Source organism: Colletotrichum fructicola, assembly GCF_000319635.2.
Source record: "Colletotrichum fructicola Nara gc5 chromosome Unknown KSG_Nara_v1_contig05, whole genome shotgun sequence".
Taxonomy (NCBI): Eukaryota; Fungi; Ascomycota; class Sordariomycetes; order Glomerellales; family Glomerellaceae; genus Colletotrichum; species Colletotrichum fructicola.
Genome location: NW_027094055.1, coordinates 5,227,045 through 5,252,004, shown reverse-complemented (window position 1 = coordinate 5,252,004; position 24,960 = coordinate 5,227,045). Strand labels below are relative to the sequence as shown.

General features: G+C 51.1%; 9 protein-coding genes across 9 annotated transcripts; 4 read left to right on the top strand and 5 right to left on the bottom strand.

Annotated features, from left to right (window-relative positions):
* Window positions 1-2,340: 2,340 nt before the first annotated feature.
* On the bottom strand, window positions 2,341-3,387 carry sdnK (Short-chain dehydrogenase sdnK; the record flags this gene model as incomplete). The annotated part of the gene is made up of 1 exon (XM_032021274.1): window positions 2,341-3,387. One exon carries the CDS (start codon window positions 3,385-3,387, stop codon window positions 2,341-2,343), a length of 1,047 nt encoding a protein of 348 aa, XP_031881735.1.
* Window positions 3,388-5,328: 1,941 nt separating this feature from the next.
* On the bottom strand, window positions 5,329-6,779 carry CGGC5_v010223 (uncharacterized protein; the record flags this gene model as incomplete). Its single annotated transcript, XM_066152289.1, has 3 exons — window positions 5,329-5,999; window positions 6,053-6,420; window positions 6,469-6,779. 3 exons carry the CDS (start codon window positions 6,777-6,779, stop codon window positions 5,329-5,331), a joined length of 1,350 nt encoding a protein of 449 aa, XP_066008521.1.
* A 378-nt stretch (window positions 6,780-7,157) lies between these two features.
* On the bottom strand, window positions 7,158-8,186 carry orsB-4 (Decarboxylase orsB; the record flags this gene model as incomplete). The annotated part of the gene is made up of 2 exons (XM_032021272.1): window positions 7,158-7,979; window positions 8,031-8,186. The coding sequence occupies 2 exons, from the start codon at window positions 8,184-8,186 to the stop codon at window positions 7,158-7,160; spliced, it is 978 nt and encodes a 325-aa protein (XP_031881879.1).
* Window positions 8,187-9,918: 1,732 nt separating this feature from the next.
* Window positions 9,919-10,551, top strand: CGGC5_v010221 (NAD(P)H-dependent FMN reductase; the record flags this gene model as incomplete). The annotated part of the gene is made up of 1 exon (XM_032021271.1): window positions 9,919-10,551. One exon carries the CDS (start codon window positions 9,919-9,921, stop codon window positions 10,549-10,551), a length of 633 nt encoding a protein of 210 aa, XP_031881860.1.
* Window positions 10,552-10,884: 333 nt separating this feature from the next.
* OPSB-1 (putative aspartic-type endopeptidase OPSB) lies at window positions 10,885-12,600 on the top strand (the record flags this gene model as incomplete). Its single annotated transcript, XM_032021270.1, has 1 exon — window positions 10,885-12,600. One exon carries the CDS (start codon window positions 10,885-10,887, stop codon window positions 12,598-12,600), a length of 1,716 nt encoding a protein of 571 aa, XP_031881859.1.
* A 1,760-nt stretch (window positions 12,601-14,360) lies between these two features.
* Window positions 14,361-15,890, top strand: CHI1-4 (Chitinase 1; the record flags this gene model as incomplete). The annotated part of the gene is made up of 5 exons (XM_032021269.1): window positions 14,361-14,494; window positions 14,548-14,646; window positions 14,732-14,781; window positions 14,840-15,028; window positions 15,082-15,890. 5 exons carry the CDS (start codon window positions 14,361-14,363, stop codon window positions 15,888-15,890), a joined length of 1,281 nt encoding a protein of 426 aa, XP_031881858.1.
* Window positions 15,891-16,176: 286 nt separating this feature from the next.
* CGGC5_v010218 (Secondary metabolism regulator LAE1) lies at window positions 16,177-17,791 on the bottom strand (the record flags this gene model as incomplete). The annotated part of the gene is made up of 9 exons (XM_066152288.1): window positions 16,177-16,210; window positions 16,268-16,687; window positions 16,762-16,899; window positions 16,951-17,026; window positions 17,107-17,236; window positions 17,325-17,347; window positions 17,416-17,501; window positions 17,582-17,616; window positions 17,678-17,791. The coding sequence occupies 9 exons, from the start codon at window positions 17,789-17,791 to the stop codon at window positions 16,177-16,179; spliced, it is 1,056 nt and encodes a 351-aa protein (XP_066008382.1).
* Window positions 17,792-21,075: 3,284 nt separating this feature from the next.
* Window positions 21,076-22,076, top strand: CGGC5_v010217 (uncharacterized protein; the record flags this gene model as incomplete). Its single annotated transcript, XM_066152287.1, has 5 exons — window positions 21,076-21,277; window positions 21,350-21,390; window positions 21,537-21,542; window positions 21,605-21,853; window positions 21,930-22,076. 5 exons carry the CDS (start codon window positions 21,076-21,078, stop codon window positions 22,074-22,076), a joined length of 645 nt encoding a protein of 214 aa, XP_066008384.1.
* A 64-nt stretch (window positions 22,077-22,140) lies between these two features.
* On the bottom strand, window positions 22,141-24,468 carry CGGC5_v010216 (uncharacterized protein; the record flags this gene model as incomplete). The annotated part of the gene is made up of 2 exons (XM_032021263.2): window positions 22,141-24,076; window positions 24,137-24,468. The coding sequence occupies 2 exons, from the start codon at window positions 24,466-24,468 to the stop codon at window positions 22,141-22,143; spliced, it is 2,268 nt and encodes a 755-aa protein (XP_031881719.2).
* Between the last annotated feature and the right edge of the window lie 492 nt (window positions 24,469-24,960).

Below are 24,960 nucleotides of genomic sequence, written 5' to 3'. Positions count from 1 at the left end.
GACTGGCGGAAGATTTGCAAAAATTGAGTTGGAGAGAAGGATTTGTGCAGTTCCGACCAGGACGAACTGCTCCGCCCGTGGTTAATGTGATCACAGAGTCATTTTGGACCGGCCCCGACCGCCGATATGTCCCCGGGTCGAGCCTCTCCGTCATGGCCATCAAGCATACCCTTGTTTGTTTCAAGGAAGCTCAGACCATATCAGGCCTGCGCGATGCGGCTGTAAACCCGTCGTTGTATCTTAGTGTCGGGCCATCATCTGGAGGCTGTGGACAGTGCATCCACTATTGACGTGTAACCGTCGTGTCTGCCAGTACTTGACGTTGGGCAGATTTTACTGATCTTGATTTTCTGCTTTCAACTGTTTGTAGGGAGACTAGCGCAAGTCTAGTATTCAGCGAAGGTCCCGGTGGTCCATGTATGATCAGATGTCCGTTGCAGTTGCGATAGCGTGGTGAGATTTTTTGTCGGCGCCGACAGATAGACACGACCTCCCATCCCGTCTCTCTAGGTTTGGACTTTTTGAAAATGCTTCGTCGCATCTTTCTGTATTTGGAGCACAACGATATACACGAAAAGAGTTTAACTCCGATGGAACCATGATCGGGATTGTGTCTACCTATTTGACTGGAGTTCGGAATTCGTGGGACAGGTGAAGAGTGAAGAATTCCCATTGGCTCGCTCGCTGTTTGCCGGGGTCTTGGCGTCAAGTGTCAAGCTCCAAGAGCATTCCGAGCTTATTATGAAGGCCAATGCGATGTCATCAAACACTCTGGCCACAAGTTTCGTATAATCCGTATCTGGCAAGGCTGCGCCGAGCCATCCGAGGGAGTTGTGAAGCAACAGTTGAAGTAGGTCCCCGCTTGTTTGTGACGTTCATCACACGTCTGCCTTTCATCACGCTGAAGTCCACACCGTTGGGTCGGCGTCCAAAGTCGGGATCTTCGTACCTTTCGTGTTCCTACCCCTCGTCGCAACTTCGATTACGTTCCATGCCATCCCAGAGACTTCCAAGGTCCAGCTGCATACTTCACGCGTTGACTATTAGCTAACCCAAAAGAAAAGGCAATGTTTAATATGGAGGCCCAAACGGTCCCTAGATAAACCAAACTTCTCTAGCGCGAGATCAGGGTTGCTTCGCCGGAGAGAAATAATCGCGGCGAGATCTGTGTTCGTGCCAAGTGTGCCGTTGACACAAACAAGCTTAAACCAAGGCAGCGGAGTCTCTTTCGGGGCCGGCAGTTGTGTAGTGACACGGCAACATCCGCCGTTCGACATGATGCCCTCGCTATTCGGCCCATGCCAAGAGTATTGGTTGTCAGTCCGCGGTTTTGACATGATGTTTTGACGGATGTCGTAACTCTCGGCAACGCCGCTATCCTTAAGCCGCCTTTGATTCCGACAGACCGGCCATCGCTGTTCGGGCGACTCACTGACTTTGAGTCACGCAATCGTCTGATGTGCAGAGCTCCACGCGATACCTAATTTGGGGGCCAAACTACAACTTCTTCTCGGTTCTTTGTCTAGTTTTACACATATTCCGTCGATCTTAAGGACTCGGCCGATCGAAGCCGGGAGTCTTTGAAGCATACTTCGTACGCTAATTGCTAACATACGAAGGCTGCCACCAACATACTCACAGTCCACATACGCACTGTTTCTCAGCTTCAAGCCAGGGACAAAACTGGGTTGAAGCATATTTTCCTACAGCAAGTCACTGGAAGCCAATCGCTACCTATGTAACAATGTTTTCTCTTTCTTTGACTTGTTCCCATTCACAAGGCAAAAGCAGGGTTGAATCAAGTCCGGTAATCACGAGCTTCACTGACGGAGCATTTGTCTGGCCTCAAGTTTCAAAGATTGTCAATGATTACCACTCTTGTCTAGTGTGATCAGAGGTAAATCTCAAAGATGTTGTGAATGTCTAGCAATGACTTTTGAAGGTCAGAAAAATGTGAGTTTTTACATTGGCAAGTGTCATGTTAAGAAGGATGATGCGAAGGTAGAAGAATTTTATCGCACCAGTATGTACTGAATTCTTGAAGACAGGACCCAATGATTTTCTACATTTACACACCAGACTCGGAACTTTTATCGCGAAATTGACAGACATGTCTGGTATTGCACCGTAAGCGGCTACGTAGTGATGTAATGCTGGGGGAAATGGCCCCTCAAACATGTGAAAACAGTCAATCTCGCGTCTCGGGTCATCCGCGAAAATGGGATCTAAGATATATTTCCTGTACGATCGTGGTATTCTATTAAATAGTCCAGCACCCTAGCTGTGAGCTGGATTGACACCGCAGTCTTACGATATTTATGTCATATAGAAACGAGCTGATCATATGCCTCTTTTGATATCCATCTCTTTCACAAAGCTCTGAAGCTCTTTCACGACTCGATCTCCGAGCTGTTTGCCTTCCGGGGTAGAAAGGAAAATCTTGTGGTCCTTGGAGATGTGGTCGTCCGTCCACATCTGACCGCGACCTTCCTCACCCAGTCCAAGGCTTGAAATGTAGATATTTGCCCCTTGCTCCACCGTCCGCGCAACCGTGTTGTTGACGATCTTCGCCATCATTCCGACGACTCCGCCGTTGGCTGAGTGCCGCGAGAGGTCCGAGTTGACCGCACCAGGGCAAACGGAAGCAACAAGAACCTTGGGTTTCTTTTCAGTGTCCTCGATACCTGGGAGGAACGCAAGGTGCCGCATGGAATATTCAAGCATAAGCTTGGTGAGGCAGTAGTGCCTTTGGCCTCCCATGACTCCCGGTGTGAAGGCCTCCGGTCTTGACAGGTCACGAAGAGGGGCCGTCGAATTGAGGATAGGTTCTATGGTCGAACGACTGGCAAGCCAAGCCGCGCCGGAGCTGACCAAAGTGAGATGCGGTCTTTCGGCGACCGAGGCCTTCTGCACCAAAGGAGAGGCGAGTAGCATAGGGAGAAGGTGCGTTGAAAGCAGTGTTGGCGAAATGGCGTTGACTTGCAGGCTGCTCTCGTATCCTGTTTCCGCCTGATTGTACGATCCTGCCAGCAACCCGGCACTGATGATGGCGTGGTCCAAGTGGTTTGTCGTCTGCTTCAGTCTATTGACCAAGTTGTAGATTGAGTCAGGGGAAGTCATCTCAACGACGAGAGGAACGATGACGGGTAAGGGCCCCGAAAATGCCGAACTTGATGCTAAGTGCTCTTCGATGGTCGCTTTGGTTGTAGCTGCCTTGGCTTCGTCTCGGGCTGTGATGATGAGGGTAGATGTTCCCTGTGCTGCTAGCTTCTTGGCTGCCTCCAGACCGATGCCTGTGGAGGCCCCCACGATGAGAATGGTGAGCCCATCAAAACGTCTAGATGATGGCTTGGGTGGGTGAAAACGGGCTGTGATGACCTTCAACATGGTTCTCTTCGAAATTTAGGAGTGAGGGAATGGAAAGGGGTAAGCAAATTTGAATATAACATGAAGTACTGAGAGGGCATCAACCGATCATCTGGGGCATCTTTATAATTCTATGGTAAACCCATGATGTGGGTTCGATCTGTTCATTCCATTTAGGCTAGTTCCGATTTGTAGCGTCGTCAAATAACTGCACTGTTCTTGTCGGGTTCGAGATGTTACCCGAAGGCCCGCCACCTGCAGGCCGGAGTAGTGGAATGAAGTCCTTCTCGTTGTCAGATCTTTGCCGAGCCCTTGCCATTTGCTACCAAGGAATCCTCAATGTAGTAATGCTTCTTTCCCGTTTTGTTGCGCACCCGTTCTCCTAAGCCAGCCATGCCCTTTTTTCCATTTCTCTGATCCAGAACACAATGCCTCTGAACGTTTTCCTGTTAGTTTCAGAGCAAGGAGCAGCGCCGACGTGGGCCGGCTTTTGTGGACACAGCCCGGCCTCTTTCCAATGGAGGATTCCTTGGGGGTGGCCGAACATGAATGCGCGGATAGATGTCTGAAAAGTGGGAATACTCGTAAAGCGCACGGGCTTTCTTAGGTAGGTTGAGATGATCCCGTGGGTGGTTCTCTGTCTAATTCGACGCTAGAAACACTGTAGAAATGGTAGTAATTCCGTTAGTACACGAAGATCTTGTGGGGTCAATCGTTACCCAGTTCAACGATTGGAAGGAAAATATCAAGTAGTTCTCGTAGTTGTATGGCCCTGTCGTGGCCTAGATATTGTCAGCTTTCGAGCCGGATGAATCGGTCGCATGGTCATTGGCCACCGACCAAAGCACAAGACCAACTTGCCTTACCAAAGCAAAATGCGTTGTACTTTAGCTCCTACCAACACTACATATGTCTCCCAGAGTTTTGCATCATGCCCACAGACCGAATGGAAAGCATCAGCACATTGATTTTTCAATTCTGTGATAAGCCTAATTTGAAGCCCATTCGATTGCGCAATAATCTCTTCAAGAATAGTTACTTGGAATTGAGAGTCTGGCGAGCCAACTCATCTCAGGTTTAGGACCTTACCTGAGTATTTCTCGTTTGCTTTGGCATGTGCGTCTCCGTCAAGAGTGGTTTGAGTATACTGTCTCGGCGGTCAACGGAGTCCCCGCCGACCAGCACGAATCCAAAGCAGCAGGGGATCCCGAGATGGGAAATCGCCTGGCTTGCCCTCTCAGCCAGGACTTGTCTGCCATGTTCTTTGACCCACAGCTTTCTAGAGTAAAGAACAGCAGGTCACCATTTCACTTGCCTAAAGCATCTGCAAGTGACAAAGTCGGCAAGGCTTCACGACAGGTCACCCCAAATAAGCAGAGTAGTTTCCTCTTCCAACTTCACTAATGTTACATTTGATGATCGCTTGATGGCCAAAGGCCGCAATTTTGTGATTGGTTGCAATTGTTCCTTGTTCTGTTGGTAACTGTTACTATTGTGTTTTATTATCCCGCGCAAGCCGTGGATCGCACGGGGATTATGGGCGCCACGACAACCCCGATTCGTGCTGCGCCATCGGTATGCCCCATTGCACCGAGCCCGAAATGCCCAGCTCGGCTTTACTAAGACTCTCTCGACGGCGAGTCGATCCTTTCTGGAATTGATGTAATTTGATTTTGACCAGGTGCTGATAGGCCATTGCCAATCGTTACATACATCTCGGGCGGATCTCAACTTTCTTGGCTATGCTGGAAACCTCACACCTTGCGGTCATGTGCTGAGGATATGGCGACTGGACCGAGTCCTTTGGCCCCGGGGTAAAAGATTTAAGAAATAATCAGCAACCAAGTTGAGTAACTGACGTTGATATAACATAGACCCAAGGGCGGTTTCGTGTCAATCATTGAAATTGGAACGGCTCCGCTGGTGGATGGCTACGAACGAGACATGGGCTTTTGATGTGTATCATCTTAGATTGACGACTATCCGGTTCTCTCTATAATCGCCACTGTCTTTCAAGAACCAGAGGAAGCTGAGCTCGACCGACCGTAAGGTTTGCGGGAGGGCAGCAAGAAAGTCTAGCAAGTCTTTCTGCTTAACTAGAAAGCGCGAAAGTCCAAAATGTGATAGATTCTTCCACGTCTCGACAGGGAAAATAGATCGCAAGGGTATGAAGTGATCGGCTGTCGAACTTTGGACGCGCCACGGATCGTCAGGGTTATCTTCTTGGTCGGTCTCCAAAGTAAAGTATCGCAAATCACTAGCAGCCTCCAAAGCTTTCTTCAGGCGCCCATTGCGGAAAGCACCGTAGCCATTGTACTCCTGATCGTCCATCATGAGGTTAAGCTTAAGCGTGGTGAAGCCTGGCTTTTTGATAACGGCAACGAGGTTTTCGTATTCAACGGCCTCGACTCCAAATTCTGGTGCATTGAAGATAGCACACGGAAGCCCAGTGCTGATCTGGTTGCCGTCAAAAATGAGTTCCGTGACACCCGTGCTTGTCGGCTGTGCGAGAACTCTGACGACATGGCGAAAGCCACGCCATTTGTCCTTCACCTCCATGTACGTCTCTGTTGGGTGCCCCAGTGGGGATGTCTTAACAATCTTTTCGTTCCAATCCCAGCCGTTGAACTCCTCTCCGTGCAAAGGTCACGAGGAAGCGGATAGATAAAGCCGTCCGGAAGAGCACGAAGAGCAGGAGTTGGATACAACGGGCTGAAAAGCATGCCGTGTGCTGCGGGTGTGAGAGTGACTCTCTTCAGGTTAGGGAATCTGTCATTTTTCAGAGCCCATTCGAAAGCAACTGCATCAGCTGAAGTATCGGACAGCACTTGTTCTTGCTCTTCAAGTAGCTTCAGATAATGTGCGTAGGCGTCTCGGATAGGCATCTTTGCGGCAAGCTGCTTCGATGCCTCGACATACTGCGGCAAAGTCTCGACATCGTGCTGGCGTCTGTCTTCCAAGCTTTCGATGGCGGCATGATAACATCTGTAAAACCAGAAAGGAACACCACGTGGACGCTTGATCCATGGGCTATCTTCATCGTCTCCTTCATCGCTTCAATTGTCGGAACCTTCATCAAATCTGTCCCATTCGCCATCATACCTGTGGTCCCGATCCGATGGTGTTTCGTAGCGAGATTCATCCCAAACAATCTCGTGGACGTCGTGGCGGAAAGTCTCGTTCTCTGCGACCGCGCGGAACACCTCCACGTTCAAGGGGCTAGCGTCTATGAAGACGCGCTTGAAGCGGAGATGAGGGCTAGCGAGATTGGCAATCTTCATGCAACTCAATCGAAGGTTTTTGATGTCGATATCATCAATACAGGAGAAAATGAGCGCAGCTATTTCGAAGGGCGACTTCGTAAGGAAGTCGACAACAGCCGACGCCGAGGGCAGGTCGGGTTGAGGATTCATCATGAAGGCTGCCAAGAAAGATGGAGAAAGGAATTTCGCGCAAACGAATGGCGCCATGGGCTTGTTGGTGCCTATTAAATACTTCTTTTACTCAGCAGAGGTAGTTCTTGTTGGACTGTATCGGGTGTTAGCTCCGGGCGGATCAAGTGGAGTTTGTCCCGCCCATCATCCCTGCTGGGGCCAGGCAAAAGAGGTTCGGAACTTCGTGGACCACAGCTTAAGCCGGACTCCCAGGTCCGATTCGACCTTCTCATGTCCTGTCTCCTCGACATTGCGGTAATCACAAGACAAAAACGGGATTATGAGCCTTTTCACCGGCAAAACATATCAGAAATTAGATAAGGTACGGAGTATGAGGCAAAATAATTCGAATTGTTATTATATCTTGGCCTTTGTGTTTTGGTTCCAGCCCAGTCCAAATAGTCTGTCGAGGTTCCCATGAGTGAACAATCTCGTCTGTTCCGCATCCAAAAAGTCAATACTGTCAATGAGTCGTTTCCCGTCCTCATTTGAGGCATACGGATAGTCCACAGAAAAGCATATCCGGCCCATCGGCATAACATCGACCAACGTCTTGAGCGGCGTCGTGGTGAACATTCCACTAGTGGTAATGTAGAAGTTCTCTCGCAAGCACTGAAGAGGTCCCTTCTTATGCCCTGCCTTCTTCATCACCTTTCCGAGGGTATCCTCAATGCGGCCAATCATCACCGGGACCATCTCGCCACCGTGGCCAATGATGATCTGGAGGTTGGGCAGCTTGTCAAACAGCCCGATTGAGATGAGTCTGACTACGTTGAGACCGACCTCCGAATGCCATCCCCAGGCTCCGGTGGATACCATGAAGGCAGCTTCTGGCGAGATGGTGTCTCCGCTGAATAAGACGTCGTGGGCCTTTGGACTCGGGAAGCTGGGATGGATGTAAATGGGGACCCCAAGATTCGCTGCTGCCTCAAAGATTGGGAAGTACTTTCGGTTATCAAGGAACTCCCCGTTAACCGTGTTGTTGATGAGAGCTCCCTTGAACCCAAGTTCCCTAATGCATCGCTTGAACTCCGCTACCGCCTTCTCCGGATGCGCGGTTGGTAAGCAGGCAAAAGCTGCAAACCGCGCGGGGTGTGCTTTGACAGCTTCGTACAGCTGGTCGTTTGTTTCGTGACATCTTTCAATGTCTTTCACGTTATAGACCGTCTGAGAGAGTACCTGGAATTCCATCAGCGATTGCACACGCGGCTGTGACCAAGAGACTATTACCTGTGTACTGATTCCATGTTTGTCCATATCGGCGATGCGGCCTAACCCGATGTCCCGCAACTGCGACACAGGCCATTCAAAACCCGGATGATGCGCAGGGAGCTGGCCATCGAAGGCCGTTGAGCTGAAGTGTTCTTCAGCCGCGACAATTCTCATGTTGTTCAATTCTCGTTATGCAAGGATTTCAGTGGAATTAATCTCGACGTTCAAAGGCCGTCGAATGGTCGGGGATCACGGAGACTTTTATTCTTCCTCAGCAAACGCTGAAGCTAGCGCAGCTCGGTTTCTCATTCGGTACCGACGACGGCCCACGGGGTGCTAATGAGTGAGGGCCTGATCCCATCATCGGCAACTCTATCGAGACCATGACGTAGATGCCCGGAATTCCGGCTTCGGCATTTCCGGCGACGGCGACGTTCGGTCAACGCTTAATGTCCGCGCCGGAAGGTCCACTCATCGGTCTTCTGCCCCACTACCTCCGAGCCGTCAGCAATTAATTGTTGTGCGTCGTCGTGCGGCGTCGTGAGTCAAGCTTGAGTGGTATTATTAACTGCTTACATTACTTGCAACTGAGCGCGATCAAGCGCCGACGTAGTTCTAACTGTGTATCTTAACTTTTGGAGAACTGTTGGGGAAGAGTCTGGATGTAGAATTAACAGGAGGGACTTCGTCTCACAGAACTGAAATGGATACGACCTTCGGAACAAAAAGAGGCTCCTGTTACAGTGCTAAACAAATTCAAGTCCTTCGGTCGACGACCAACGGTTAGAATGCATGTGTTTCCTTCGCATTCTGCGGATCCCATTCAGAACGTTTTATACTGTTCTGTTAAAAAACACCCCAATCTGTTCAGCTTAGACCATACGTCTGCGGGGCTATTGAAACTTCATCTCATACATGACTTGCTTTCACACCACGTAAGTCCGCGATGTATTATACCAAAACCTGCAAAACGCCTATTGCACTCCGCCAAAAAGAGCGCAAAAGGAAGGTATTGCCTCGAGGGCGAATCGAACGCCCGATCTTCTCATTACGAGTGAGACGCTTTACCACTGAGCCACCGAGGCATTTAGAAACCAGATCGTGGTTGGTGGGCCACAGATGCGAGCTGGGGCGGATGCAACCAAGCTAAGGGGTGCAGAATTGCGATGTAGTGATTATTGTAAGCGAAAACCTCTGGATGTTGTTGATTGTGCAAGTTGTGTGAGGAAACGCCCGTCATTCGTTGGAAAAGCCGTTTGACTTATTAGTCAACGACCGCGCGGTTCATCCCTTGCTCTCCGTCTCACAACGCCGGGATTGCATGTGGGCTTCTGCGCCCAACTCCGACCGATGTGCTGATACCGCGCGGGCGCCACCGTAAGCAGCCAAGGCGGCAGGGACACACCTTAAGCCACAACTGTTGGCTCATCGCAAAGACAACGCCAATGGTTTGCGTCAACTTACACACCTTGCATATTAGTTTGGATGTCGGTGGTCAAGCTGCAGACAGCGCGCGCGCGCGAGTCTTTGCATGCAGCGACATCAACTCTAGCTGCCCTCAACTCACAAGCTGGTATTGATAATCAGCGACACGCCGGAAAGAAGTGTACAGAACTTGTGTCACTTACCGGCCAGCAAGCCAAGCCGATGCCGACTTGGGGCTTGGGAAGGGACTTTGGTACGGAGAGTAGGTTGCAATAGACACCGGTCGCCTGCTGAGGGAGCGAGTTGTACCACGGGCAATGCAGTGCTCGTTGTTGTCCTCGAACATTAGTTGCGAGTATGAAATCAGAGTTCTTCGTGCCCTGTTGAAGACTCAAGAAGGTCAGTCATTCAACGCCTTGTCTTTGAAACTCATAAGAACTTCTTTCATTCCTCAGAACTCATTAAAGCATCAACTTCCAACATGGCCGCCGCCAAGAAAGTCGCTGTCATCGCTACCAGCACCCGCAAAGTCAGAATCGGCCCCAAAGTCGCAGAAATCGTCAAAAACACCATCAGCCAAGACGCCTCCACCAACAAGATTGACCTTGCGCTCGTCGAAGTCGCCAAATTCAACCTACCCGTCCATGATGAAGTCCCCCTTCCCGCGCAGGTGCCTGCTATTGCCAAGTTCGAGCATGCTCACTCCATCGCCTGGAGTGAAGAGATCGCCAAGTACGACGGGTACATCCTTGTCGTTCCGGAATACAACTACGGCATGGCCGGTGGTACGAAAAACGCCATCGACTACCTGTACAACGAGTGGATTGGCAAGCCGGCGGCTGTGGTAAGCTACGGCATCGCGGGCGGCAACCGGGCGTCGGAGCAGGTCAAGGGCACGTTGGAGGGCATGAAACTCCGTGTTGCGGCGACCCGCCCAGCGCTGTCATTTGCGGGCGGCGCCGGTCCAGATCTGGTGGCAGCCATCAAGGGCGAGGTTGGAGAAGACTCGCGCAAGGATTGGGAGGCCAAGTCGGAGGATATCCTCAAGGCATTTGGGGAGCTGAAGCAGCTCTTGAGCGAGCCTCCAGCGCGTAAAGCTCCGCTTGCTATTTGATTTCCTGGAAGATGTTGTACATCCTCCATGTTCTCTTTCAGAGCCTGATTTTGTTTTCTGTCTTGAGGAATGTTGATCACCTTACCCAGCGAAGGGCGGAGACCCACCTCGTAATGTCGCTTAACCCCTGTCAACAGCATCTTGATCCTTCGTTTTAGTATTGTTCTGCTCTGCTGCCTAGTACCAATGGATTATGACTCCTGTGCCGCATTCTGTGCCGCACGCTCTTGAAGCCTAAAAATTCTCGTGAATCCTTCCAAATGTTTTCCCCCTTTCTTCTCTTCTAGCCATGCATGCATCACAGTCACTCGCTTCTTCCATGCTCACCCTGCCATGAAGTTGTCCGTCGTGTCTGCGGTCGCTCTATGGGCCGCAGCGGTAACAGCTCAAGTCCGTCTACCATTCACCCGGCAGTCTCACCAGCCATTGAGCAGGAATTCCAGACGTCGCGATGATGAACGTCGCTCCACCTCAACAGTCGACTTTCTTAGCGCGGACACGGTCTATCTCGTAAACGTCACCGTCGGCACGCCGCCACAGAACATGTCGATGATGCTCACCGTCCAAGCCGGTGAGACTTGGGTGGTCAACGCCAACAACTGCGACGAGGACGGATATTCTCTCAAGTACGGGTGGTGCAAATACGGCTCCTTCATGCCGAACGAGTCATCTACATATGTCAACCCCGGAACTGAGACTTTCATGACGAGCTACACAGAAGGCTACGCATATGGGGAGATCATGAGCGAAACACTGAGCATCGGCGACGTTCAGTTGGGCAAACTCAACATGGGCATCGTTGACACAGCAGATACATACATTGGCGTACTGGCCCTGGGCTTCAACACGAGCGCGTACACGCCTAGTCCCTACAGCTCCAGCTCAAGTAATACAAGCAGCGAAAGTCTGCCTACCGTTCCCGACCGCCTGCTCACTGATGGCATGATCAACTCCACCGCGTACAGTCTATGGGTGGACGATCTCTCTACTGAGTCTGGGAGTCTGCTCTTGGGTGCAGTCGACAAGTCGAAGTTTGAGAGTCCGCTCACCCGCTTCCCGATCGTGACTAGCTTCTCCACGTCAAAGGTCTTCAACACTCGGATCCACTCTATCAACGGCAGCAAGTCATCATCGGACGTCTTGGAGCCCTTGGGCAGTCTCGGGCCGTCCTACAACGACAAACCTTTCGTCCGGATCAGTCCCCACAACATCGCGTCCTGGCTTCCCGATGACATTGCCCAAGATATCTACGCCATCGCAGGGGCGACGTGGCTTGAGTCGCAATCAAACTATATAGTCCCTTGTTCTGCCAACACCTCAACTGCACAGCTGGCTATCCAGCTTCACGGCTTCGATGGACCGGTTCTGAACGTGCCGGTTTCCGACCTCGTCATTCCAGCTGACTTTTGGTCGTCGAGCAAGTGGTCTTGGGACACCGAGACCGCAACACAATACTGCCTCTTTGGAGTCCAGTCAGACAACTCATCAACATCCTCAACTTCCACCACATCAGGAAGCTCAAGCTCGACGTACAGCCTCGGCGGCATGATGCTAAAGCGCGCGTACATGGTCTTCGACCTCGCCAACGAAGAGATTGCCATCGCGAAAACTAAGTTCGGCGGCGGCATGACTGAAGACGTCATCCCTTTCCCCAGCTACGCCGCAGAGGTCCCCGACTCTACCTCGGTCAGCGTCGTCGTTTCAGTCTATTGTCCTGTGGGCGCGACGTCTGACGAGTGCGACCCTAATGGATCTGGATCGGGCGATGGCTATGGCTATTACGACTCCGTTGGGCTTTCCAGGGGTGCCAAGATTGGCATTGGCGTCGGCGTCGGCGGGTTCTCGCTCATCGTGCTGGCGTTGACGGTATGGGCCGTCATGAGGTGTCGGAGGATCAGGCGTGCAGAAGCGGAGCTGGCTGAGAAACAGAAACGCGTGGAAGAGGGCACGGGAGCAGCTGCCGATACTGGCATTGATAAGGATTTGAATCCTGCAATGTCACAACAATCGCCCGTTGTAGTCAAGGAAAGCACATCGATGAGTGAGTGAGTGCAGGATGTGACGACAACAGGTAACGTCGAGGGGAACAAAATCGACCCATCAAGGCCTCAGTGAGGACCACTTGAGTTATGGTAGAATATCTTAATGCAACATTTAATACCCCCGTGCTTTGTAGCATGGGGTGTAGTCATACTTTACGGTAATCTTGCCTCTGCCCAATTGCCAGTCTCCGACGTCGATGCCAGATTGCCGGAGTCAGGGGACTGGCGTCAGTCGGTTAGCACGTAACGTGCGGACCGATCCGGAACCTTGCCCGCAGCCAGTCATGGAAGCGGTGGTAACCGTCTGAACTCGCCATGTGCAGCAAGGTAGTATCGAACACTCGCCGAGATCCGGTCAGTGAGGGCTACCAACTTGGTCCGTCGACGAGGGAAGATCCTAATCTACTCGGGATGTCCATCTGTCGTCGCCATTTGCAACGTTGCAGATCTCTCATACCCTCATGAACCGTACGGATGGACTCAAAGTTGCAAAAGCAGTCGCGGATGCCACTCTGTAATATGCACACTATCATATGGCAGCAGCTCATCTGGCGAAAGGGGCCCCTGGAGGGCAACCCTTTTGGAGATCAGGGGGCGGGGCGGGTGATGCACCGGTGCCCGTCTTATCAGATCTCCACCTTCCGGAAGGATAATAAGTTCCGTAGGATTGTTGGAGGTGGGTGAAAGACGGGGTAACCCCGATGCCGAATGAGGATTTGTTGGAAGTGTTGTTGAATGCCGTTGTTGCGCTACTTTCCAAGTACCGCCTTGTTGGCTCTAGTCAACATAATACCTGTCTCAGCAACTCTGCAGTAAAGAAGAGAAATCCAATTTACGTCAGACTTCTGGAAGGACAACTGCCGCGATAAGCCGACATACGGTCCCAGCAGATTCGTCAAAATGGCAGCATGTGCTCACGTTAGTCCTGTCCGAAAAGAGCGATAAGGGCCAGGGATGGAGGGTCACATTCGGCCCCGACTCGGTCATTCGCTGTCAACTCACCAAATTCGGGGCACATGGCCCTTCAAGGGTAGCTCTTGAAGAATGCAAGACGTTCAGCCAATCTGGCGGCGTCGCTGGACATGCTAGCAGAGGAAAAGACCGGCTACACCTGCATTAGCTCCGTCGCTTCACCTTGCGCCAACCACTCACCGGGCACCATCACCAAGTCCTCACCTATGGTGTTGGCGGCGCTCCACCATGCACACACACGCGCGTACACACACACACATACAAGCGAAATTCCACGCGAGATTCGCAGTGTGCTGATGCAGCCAATATGGGCGCGCGAGGCATGTCATCCTTTGGTGGGTTGATGGCACGCTAGACCACACGCTTAACGGATCACTGTCAAATTGGTTGTAACCATCTAAGCGTGACGCGAGCGACAAGACCACGATGCCTTCACGCGCCTCGTGGAAATTGCGCTGCGAATTCTTCACAAGCCAAAAAGCTGGCAGGATTGGCTCAGGGGAGTTGAGAGTTTGATTGGCAGAAAACGTAACGTTTCGCATGCAACTCGAGCACGCACGATTTTCAGATGACAGATGTGGTCGGAGGCAACAATGGCTTTGTGTCCCTAGTTCTCTCATTGTTTCGTGGGTGAGATCTTGGGTAGCGCATTGTCTAACTTCACCGGACAGAATTAGTATAATATGATCAGTTGATCACCTCAAGTCCAGTGACGTTTAGCTGAGGTGCGGCACAGCCTTCTTCTTACACTCCTTCTATAGACTATTTAATAGTTTCCTCTTAATTTCGGTCAAGATGAGGTTCTTCCGCTCCTTAGTTGCTATCGCTAGCATCATGTCTCCCGCAATCCGTCTCACCGAGGCCTCACCGGTCAACCTCACCACCCGAGGCCTGAATGGCTACACCAACGCTGTCTACTTCACCAACTGGTATGTTGCCTTCTATTATTGAGACGACTTGTTGTATCCTAACTTGGATTCAGGGCCATTTATGGACGCAACTATCAGCCGCAGGATCTTCCTGCATCTCAGATCACGAATGTGCTGTACGCGTTCATGAACCTACGGGACACTGGAGAGGTGTAAGTTTCTTTGATCTCGAGAAGTACCGATGATTCATCGCCGGTCTGTGGCATCTTTGAGATCTGTTTATCTCACATGTTACAGTTACACCGCAGACACATACTCTGATTTGGAGAAGCATTATGCCTCCGACTGTAAGCCCTCATGTGTCTTGAAACCTACCGGACAGGTTATCTCACTACTACTCACTAGCCTGGAACGATGTCGGCACAAACGCGTACGGCTGCGTCAAGCAGCTCTATCTCCTGAAGAAAGCCAATCGCCGGATGAAAGTCATGCTCAGCATCGGTGGCTGGACCTGGTCTACCAACTTCCCGGCTGCTGCCAGCACTGCAGCAGGCCGATCTCTCTTCGCGTCGTCATCGATCACGCTTATGAAAGGTATGCACATAGTGCGCCACATCGACATGACAGTGATTAACATACGATGACAGACTGGGGATTTGATGGAATTGACGTGGACTGGGAGTACCCCGCCACGGCGGGCGATGCAGCCAACTTCGTCTTGCTTCTTCAAGAGATCAGAAGCCAGCTGGATGCCTATGCTGCGCAGTACACCCCGGGCTACCACTATCTCCTTACTGTCGCATCGCCCGCGGGGCCTGACCACTACAACGTCATGCAGCTAAAGGCCATGTCGGATATCATCGACGCCTTCAACCTTATGGCCTACGACTATGCCGGATCCTGGGATGCGAACAGCGGCCACCAAGCGAACCTTTTCCCGAACCCAGCGAACCCCACCGCCACCCCCTTTTCGACCGACAAAGCCGTGAGTGACTACCTCGCCGCCGGTGTCCCCGCCTCCAAAATCGTCCTCGGGATGCCCATCTACGGTCGTTCTTTTGAGCAGACGAACGGCATCGGTCAGCCGTTCACCGGCATCGGCAGCGGATCATGGGAGAACGGCGTGTGGGACTACAAGGCACTTCCTCGTGCGGGTGCCACAGAGCTGTACGATGCGACCGCAGTGGCGTCCTACAGCTACGACTCCAGCGCCAAGGAGCTCATCTCCTACGACACGCCGGCTGTGGTGAGGACCAAGGTCTCATACCTGCAAAGCAAGGGCCTTGGAGGGTCAATGTTCTGGGAGGCCAGCGGGGACAGGACCGATGACGCTAGTCTGATGAAGACCAGCTTTGATGCTCTGGGGGGCAGTGCCGCGCAGGATTCGAGTGAGAACCAGTTGAGCTACCCGAATAGCAAGTATGACAACATCCGCGCGGGAGTGCCTGGGGGCTGAGGACTGGTTTTCTGTCTATGGTAGGGGGATATCGAACGAGTTTCATCGCTTTCCTTAGCTTGCTTTCTTTGCATCCAGTGTGGCATTTTCTTAGGTTTCCGGTGTGTCTCTGGATACAGAGTCATTGCAGGAATCCGGTTTCTATCACTGTACATACTTAGGAAGAGTTTCATCATACCCACAGTCGCTCTTGAAACTATATAAACTTCTGTATTAAATATCTAAAAGAATGCATCTTCACCCATGTTTGTACACCTGCCAAAAGAAGTTGGATTTCTCGTCTTGCCTAATATGAAGGCTTCTGTCCATACACCACATAGCTTGAATGATGATTAGCCCTGAGGTTGGTGACGAAGACTGAAGGAAAAGCTACTTACTAGTTGAGATAGGCATGGTAAGTTTTCTTCTCAAGTTCTTGGCGAACTTCATCCAGAAGATCCTGAACTGCTTCTTCGGTCCACCCGAGAACACTTCGGAAGAGCTTCAGCGTGAACGCGTCGAGACCTTCGAGCGTCTGAATTAGATTACACCACCCAAGGTCTTTCATATGAAGGTCTTTGGGCCAAGGCCCGAGGGGGATCTTGAAATGATGGCATCTGACGTTAGTGAAGGGTGCCTGTCTTATCCAGCCCTCCAATTTCGGGCCTGGGGAGTGTTCGCGACCGAGCATATCACAGGCTTGCATGAAAAGCCGGTCCCACGGCATGAGTGCATGCTCCTCTGTCAACGTGCCATCGTCGCATGCGTAGAGCACGCTCATGTCGGAGAACTCGGCCCAGCCGTTAGGCTCAAGATTACTTTCATGGTGAGTTGTGTTAGATATTCGTTGTGCCATGGACATGTGGTCATCGGCTCGGATGTCATGACTTACTCGTAAACTCTCCCTACGAATGTCGGCCAGTCGCGCAGAGAGCATGCCATGTAGCGGACGTGGATGAAGTCAAAAGGTGCATCCATGTACCATGCACTTTCGACGTCGTCGATCTCGAACTTGCAGTTCTGCGGAACCCTGTTCGCCAGTCAGCCTCCCTTATTGAATGACAAGATACGGCATGAGTACCATTCTGGTTGAATCGGACTGAGGTCGTTCCCAATAACCTGTGCGTGTGGAAAGACGTCGGCAACCTCGATGGCCCCTTCAGTTTATGTTAGCCTTCGTATGAACATAAGAGTTCCTTTACATGCGCGTAGTGCCACGACTTATTGTGATACATACAGGTGCCGGTTCCGGTTCCCACATCGAGAATGCGGTGCATTTTGTTGTGATTCACTGGAGCCAAAAACCACCGCCACCCGATGGTTTTCGAAATCAGAGTATGCATGAGATCTAGTCGTTTGATCTCTCCCTGGAGTAAATTTGCCGTAGCCTCAAGTCAGTGAAGGGGAGGGGGGGGGAGGGGGGTTGTGGCAGGTTAGGGGGCCACGGAAACGGACCTCATCATTGGGGAAATTGTATGCTGTCCCTGGTCAACCACTCGCCCACGACATTGACAATGATCACGGCCGGCTCAGAATGAGAACTTACATCCTTCTCGGTATGCGTGATATCGCCGACCGTATTCTTTCTTGAAGTTTTTCACGCTCTCCGTCATGGACTTCGTGTACGAGGAGCTGCATTAAGTCATCAGCGGCTGCCTACATCGAGCTTGGGTCTTGCAGCTTCAGTCTCCGGCGGGATGAAGGGTACCTACATGCGGTCGTCAAAGTCCATGGTGGAATCGGCTAGCTGCGCAACCGTTAGTCTGTGCATCTCGATCGCTAGTCGCGAGTTCTATTGGTACACGAACACTGTCAATGTCATCGACCTCCACCGCGTCCGACTCCTCGGCATTCGTCGGTGGGTCTAGCTCCATCTGATCTGGTGCATAGCCCGTCGCGCGGCCTGCCGATGGGTTGTACATCTTGCGTCAAGCGAGCCAAGTCTTGGGACAACTGACAGATCGTTCGCTGCTGCTGAGGCTGGAAGGTTGAGTGAGAAATAGAGTTTCGCAGGACGAGAGAAGATGGCCGCGGATTCGTGGGGTGATTGATTTGGAAAGGGACGAACCCCGCAGGCTGGCGGATAATCGGTTTACGGTGTTTGTTGGAACGTTGTAACGGCTGCGCCGGGCGTGCCTGGGCTTGTCGTTGACCGGGGTGCGAGTGGATCTTCGCAGTCGTTGCAAAGAGCTGCACTAGCTGTTGGGACGTGGAATCACACAAGCAACACGAATGACAACGTGTGCATCATAGACTCAATGCGCAACTATTGAAACTGTTGAACTCACAATAGCGTTTTCCCCATCAGGGAAATCTGCTCTTACCATTAATCGCATTTGGAGTATGGCTCACAGAGCGCGGTGAGCTATCACACTTGTTGGTGCTCGGCGAATGTGACAAGCTGTTGGTGCAAGCTGTTGGAACCGGCAGCAAACATCGCTCACCTGACCAATTATCATCGGAGAAAGTCATAATCTCCCCCGTATCCGCAGGCTCAATTAAACGATTTCCCCCAAAATGTGTTTGAACAGGGATCGCGGACCCGGGTGGGATTTAATGCCTGTCGGTTCGCAATGTTTGCGATCTTTTCACCAACCAGCCAACAAGTCACCAGCGAAAAGTGTGACGCGTCCTTGTCGGGCGGCTAGTTACCGACCAAAAGCTTGTGCGAGACCCCTTCGTCGGCTACGTACGAGTCTCCGTCTGTTTGAGCGCATTGCAACTACCGCTAACTCGACCCGTTGGTTGATACTTTGGCCTTTGTCTGAACGTTTTTGCACTTCGTCGTTTTGGCAAATAGCAAGAATTTACCATCGATACTCATCATGACAATTGGCAATGAAGAAAGCCCAGACTAACCTTGCGTCTGCTCGCCATAGAGGGTTCGTGCTGTTTCCCACGGTCCGCCTCCTCTCCCCGGTGAGACCACGCTCATACGCTCGGTTTAGAAAGCAACGTCTATTCTGGTGACTTGCAAGAGGGATGGTTCACAGCCTTTGCTCTGCGGTCTACCTCCAGCTTCTCAGACCTCATTCCGGCAAACTCGAACAACCAGACGCCCCGACAGACGAGACTACAGATGAGATATCGGCCCACAACCCACATGGCATCTTTGACACCCACGAAGACGATGCTAGATAGACAGGCAACGTGAAACAGAACTTGTACATCACTCACAACGTAAAGTGCGCCAAGGACAAATGTGGGAGCTTACTTGAAGCGACGTCTTTCTCGGGAGTTTCGCATCTGTATACGCTCTATACGCTCACGCGGCCATTCTGGCTGGATAACTGGAGCTCCGACTTAATACATCTCTCGAGACACCTCGTTCTCTGAGAAGGGTTCTGATTTGTATTGATACGTCGGAAGATGAAGACCCAAGCAATTTTCCGTCGCAGACAGGACTCTGATACCTGGGGCGGCTAAGGTGACCAGGAAGGCCAGGAATGGTCGCCGCATTGCCAGCACGGCCGTGTCAGCCGTCGTGGGACTTAGTTGCTGCAAGAGCGGCGGCGCGAGCCCGAGCCCGAGAGTCGCGGCAGCCTGCCCAACCTTCAGGAACTCGGGATAATTCTCCAGAATGCAACCAAACGTGCCTTAGGCGATGCTTCTTTGGTCTTGCCGATAGCGTTCGAGGTTTGAACCGCAGTTCTGGTTCTCCGCGAAGATGTGCGTGATATCCGCTTTCCATTCAGGAGACCATCCGTCATAGCTACTGATTGAAAGATAGAAGGAGGCCGTGGACAAGATGCGCACCGTACACTGGAGTACGACAAGGATGAATGGTGCATGCATCCACCAACGCCGTGGTTCCCCAAAGAGTATGGATGTATGTACGCATTGTGGACGAGAGGAGAAAAGATATCATGATTGTGAGAAGGTAAGTTAATGAGGGGATATATCTTGCTTCCAGAGCAATTAACCTGAGCACCAACACATTTTGTATACAAAGTCTGAAGGGAGCAGGAAACATTCAGGTTCAGCTTCAGTCCGCCCTTCCATATAGTTGCACACAACCTGGCGGCGTCAACTCGGCGGATGTCTCACATCACTCTTCAGGTGGTTATGTGACTATTCGCAGAGATTCTTGATGTCGGCTTCGAAATCCAAAGTGTGGCACAAAATACAATCACCAAAATATCGACCAGAGCTTCCTCAGCTTGTCTTGGATTGCATAATGGCGTTCACACCCCGAAGAAGACAGTCTCAAAAATAGAACAGGCATTAAATACCTTTCAAAGCGCTCATCGCCAGTAGTACGAGTATCAAAATTGATAGTAAAATCCGTGGGTAAGTAACATATCCGTCAGTCAAAGGGGCAAAAGTCGTCTCTCCGAGACTATTTACAAAGTCTTGCGATAGAGTTCGCTATTTCTAACGGCTGCTGGCTTAAATTACAAAAATGGGGACGTTGTTTTTGCCGCAGACATCTTGTCGCTAGTAGCGGACCTAAGCAGAAGTGGCTCGCAAGATTCGGATCAGCTAAACCAACCTGTATACAGATTGTTGAGAGTGCCTGCTGTGTGTCTTTTGCTCGCGGGATCCAGTCGCTACAAGATATCCAGCACCTGTATCGATTTCATATTTTTGTATGCTGTTTTCGAGTCGTTGCCCAAGACGTTTCGTTCCGCGTATTTTCTTTTTGCTGTACTGGGTCGCTCTACAGGTTGAGCAAAACCTGATCTTGTATCTGTGTCAATGGAGACATCCAAAGTCTAATGCGTGTCCAACGTAACGTTCCTACTCACCGGCGCTTGCGAGAACTAAGACCAAGTAGCTATCGACTGCAGTTTTGCTTTGCCTTTATTTCAAGAAAGCAATCTAGAGACAGAGTAAAATCAAGATAGTTTCATATTATGTCTTTACCTCAATATCTAAGCTCTTATTTTGGCTTTTACCCATCACTAACGTTATCATTCCCACTACCTAGGTATTAGTGAGCGTCGATATTGGTTCATTTGCTGATACGCGTACTGACGAAAGCATACCTAGCAAATATGGAACGTCCACTTAAAACCTACCTCCCCATGCTTTTATTGAACATCAATTTACCTCATGAAGCTGAATCTGAAGTTATCTATGCGGGCTTGAGGTCCTGATATGAATAAATTAGGGGCGTCCTTTTACGAGGCCTCGAACCCATATGCACTGAATTGAATCGTTCCCGAATCGTTTCTAGGTAGGCGAGATGATTACTACTTTAAACATGATTTCCCAGTTACATAAGCAATTGATGTTCATAAATAAGGATAGCCCGTCACGTCTCCTTTTCGCGTCATGCATCAATCCCAGCCTCTTCTCACCGCCTCATTGTCGCCCACGCCCGACATTTTTCCCGACATCGCCACCACCCCGCTGCCTTCGTAACAAAACAAATTTGAACTCTTTTCGACCTCACCTATCAAAGTGTATGTTCCCTCCAACCCCGAATTTCTTTATTCTACCGTCGAACCACCCTACTAATGCCCTCTGCCTCACAGATGACAACCATCCAAAGCCTGTTTCCAAAGCGCACGAGCGCGTTCGCAATACTCGGACCTTGCCATGGATGCGGCACGTCACAGACGCACACCGACATTGCCACATTCGAATGCTCCCTCTTCGAGCGGCTCAGTGCCCACATGCAGGCAGACTTTGAAGCCGAAGGCCAGATGACATTTCTTAAAGACCGAGGTATTTCTCTCTCGTTACGATTGGGTCAAATCCGCACCGATGTCCTGATCTTGGAGCGAAAGATTGAAAGCGAGACCCGCGGACGCGCCGCAGCCCAGAGACGCCGGGACGAGCTCAAATGCGAACAGGAGGAGTTGGAGAAGTTGCGCGAGGAGATCAAAAAAGCCTTGAGGACAGGGGAAGTCAACCGAGAGGTGGCAATACTGGGGGCCGCTGAGATCGAAGGCGATATCCGAGCATTGCATAGGATAAGCGGTCGGGATGAGAAGGATCAGTGGATTCGTCTGCGTTTGGAGAGACACGTCGAAGAGGTGAGGGAGGATAGAGCAAAGGCCGAGGAACTGTTCGGTCCGAACTGGGAGGAGCGCATTGCTGAACTGGAAGCAGGCGTTTGATATTGTGGTTACTGGGAAAGTTGCTGTTTCTGCGATTCTGATGCATTTTCTATTGTATCTGAAAAATAGTCAGGTGATACCATCCGGCACATCGGTACAGCATATGGTCCCCGAACAAAATCAGTCGAGTCTTGTTTGAACAAGCTGTTATTAGGGACAACCTCAATTTAGGTAACAATCTGTCAATCGAAGATGAACTATTGCTAGAATGTGTGGGAATATGTTTTAGGAGCCATCTCCAACCCTTGGTCATGGAACGACGCTGGGCTTGGGGGTTCAAACCGCTCTTCGACAGTATCTGTTGTCGACGTCTCAGCTAATCCCTCACTCAGATCGATTTGCCAGGCTCTCTCGCTCTCCACGAGATTCGAATACTGCTTTCCCTGATACTTAGTCTCCTCGACGTCAATGCGGCGTCCACTCATGTACATCTTCCTCGCTGCGTCCTCCATGTCGGCCACAGACTTGCCAGAGTCCTTTAGCAACCCGCCGATGTCGTTTCCACGCCGAAGGGCCGCCAGTGAGCTACTCTTCCACAACGGCACATCTACGTTGCTTCTCGTGTTGATGATCGTCATCAACATCAACGTGCAGGCCAATGTCAGTACAGTAACATGCAATGCTATCCACTGCCACTTGACCTCGTACAACACAACAGTGCTGCCCACCAGCCCTTCATAGGTCATGGTGTTCATTCCATTGCGAGCGACGTCGGCGTCCTCGTGGGTCCGCCTGATCTCATTCGTCATGCTCATAGCCATGGATTCGAAGACTGCGGAGACGCCCGCAAAGTCGGACCGGCTAAGTGACACCAGCCTGTTCAACGCCGGTGGCTGGGCTGCGGCATAGAGGGACGTGACTGGTCCAAACGATGCGCCGTTGAAGCCGACAGCATTTTCCATGCCCTCAAGACGGCTAAGCTGAGCGCGAACTTTAGTATCGTTGAACCAGGGCTCCCATCGAAACAGAGTTTGGATGTAGGCGCTAATTGATTTGACAGATTCCGACTGGATCGTCACCTGGTTTCTTGAGGACTGCATCTGCCAATCGTCTTCCTTTGAGGCTTTTACGATCTCGAGAGGGTTCTTGGTGACGACGGACCAAAGCTTGTGGAATTCCAGACTTCGCAACTCGTCTGGGGGGGCGCGGTACTCTGGCGGTATTCGGTCATATTTGTCGTTAATATTCATGTAAATATTTTTTGGTAAGTCCCATGAAAACTCTGACCGCTTAGTATTGGCAATTTCTGCGACGGTTTCTTCTAGGCGACCATTTTCGACATTTGAGGTGATGCGTTTGGCGCAGTAGCAGAGGCCGCACTCTAACGCCTTCAGTGACACGTTTGGCCAAGTCACCTCAGGCGGTTGAGGTTCTTCCGACCACGGATCTAAATCCTTCAACGCTCCAGACGCATTCAACGCCTTGATATCTGCGTATATAATACTCATAGACCATAATAGAGTGTCAATGTCCGTCATGGTGACTGTGTTGTTTGGATTCCCGGTACCGAAAGATGTAGTAGTATATGATTCACTGTTACACTTTTGGCGGTGGTAAGGTTGGCAGCCTTCGGTGTTGGCGATGTAGTGGCCGTTGGGAAGGCTGAATCCAGTGGCGTACATGGTTGACCCGTTGACGATGATTCCAGGTGTATTAGCAGTATGATACGGCTTGATTGTGTTCAGCAATTCGTCGTAGTTGCCGGGCATTCGGGTGAGATTGGCGGAGAGATCTGTGCATCTATGACATACGCCAAGGGTTACGAATGGCTCGAAGGTGCAGTTTCCCGAGGAGCACCGGAAAAGAGTTTCCCGTTGCAATTCTTCCGGCGATTTGTAAAAGCCACTCATGATTGCCCCTTCCATTGAGGGTGGAATGCTAGTAGTGATATTCCAGAAGTCGAATTCTGCTGTTGTGATAGATGCATTGCGTTCCCAATCCCAAGTCAAATTGGTGAAATGAGTCTTCTCCGTGTGTGCAACGCCCAAGGAGTACTCTGCTGCTCGTGAAATAAGTGCCGAGGTGTCGTTATTTGATTTGTCGTACACGATAGCTTCGCGAAGTCTAAGTAGCTGCTGGGCAAAAGGATCTAGGGCGAGGGCAACTATGGTCAGGATAGCCCCAAATTGGGCAATAGACCTAGTGGTCGATATTAGCGCCCATGTATTACGAAGCGCATGGGCATTCTTTGATACGTACGCTCCTTTCGTTCTCGACAGCACCCTCAGGCTGCCCAAAGGACCACGTGCAGCCCCGTCGAGTCGATCGAAATCGATCATGAGCCTGTCTTCCCTAGCGTACAGAATCCATTTCCATTGAGCCATACATTCTGAGAGAACGAAAGCCACAGCAGCTTTTACTGCTACCGAAAGCACAGAGATAATGGCATTGAGCGTAACTCCCATCTGGTTGAAAACAGGCCGGTTGTTGAATTTGCCGAGGAGGATCGCCATCGTAGTAAGTGCAGCTACGGCACCCACAAGAGCCCAAATCTGCTGGCCCCAGACAGACCATCGAATGGTGTTGAACATGTTTGGGTTGAAATGGAAGCCCATTTTTTTTTTTTGGATTCTATGCTGGACGAATACATGACGGACATTAATGTCGGGGCCAGGATCCGACGCCAATTTCTAGTTTTCTTCTCGTAGGGGCGAAGCCCAGGCGAAGTCGGATCAGAGGCGTCTTGATGTCTCTCGGTGCCTACAACATTGACCCCAAATGGCCGCATTCGGACTGATGGTTCGCCATTTGCTCAGGCAGCCGCTCAAATGTGTGTAATCTCCGGCGAACTCAAGCTGGCAGATTTGTTAATGACATTCGCTGTCTTAGCCAAGAGCCGCGAAAATGGCCCTGTCCTGGGACTTTCCCCGGGGGGGGGGGGGGGGTTTCAAAATTCAGCGCAGTGTCCAGCTTCCCAGTCTCCACTCACAGTCAGCTACCCACGATTTAGAACGCCGAATTATCTAAACATTAAATTCATAAGGTTCCTTAACCTTCAGGCTATTTTAAGAATATTATTTTGC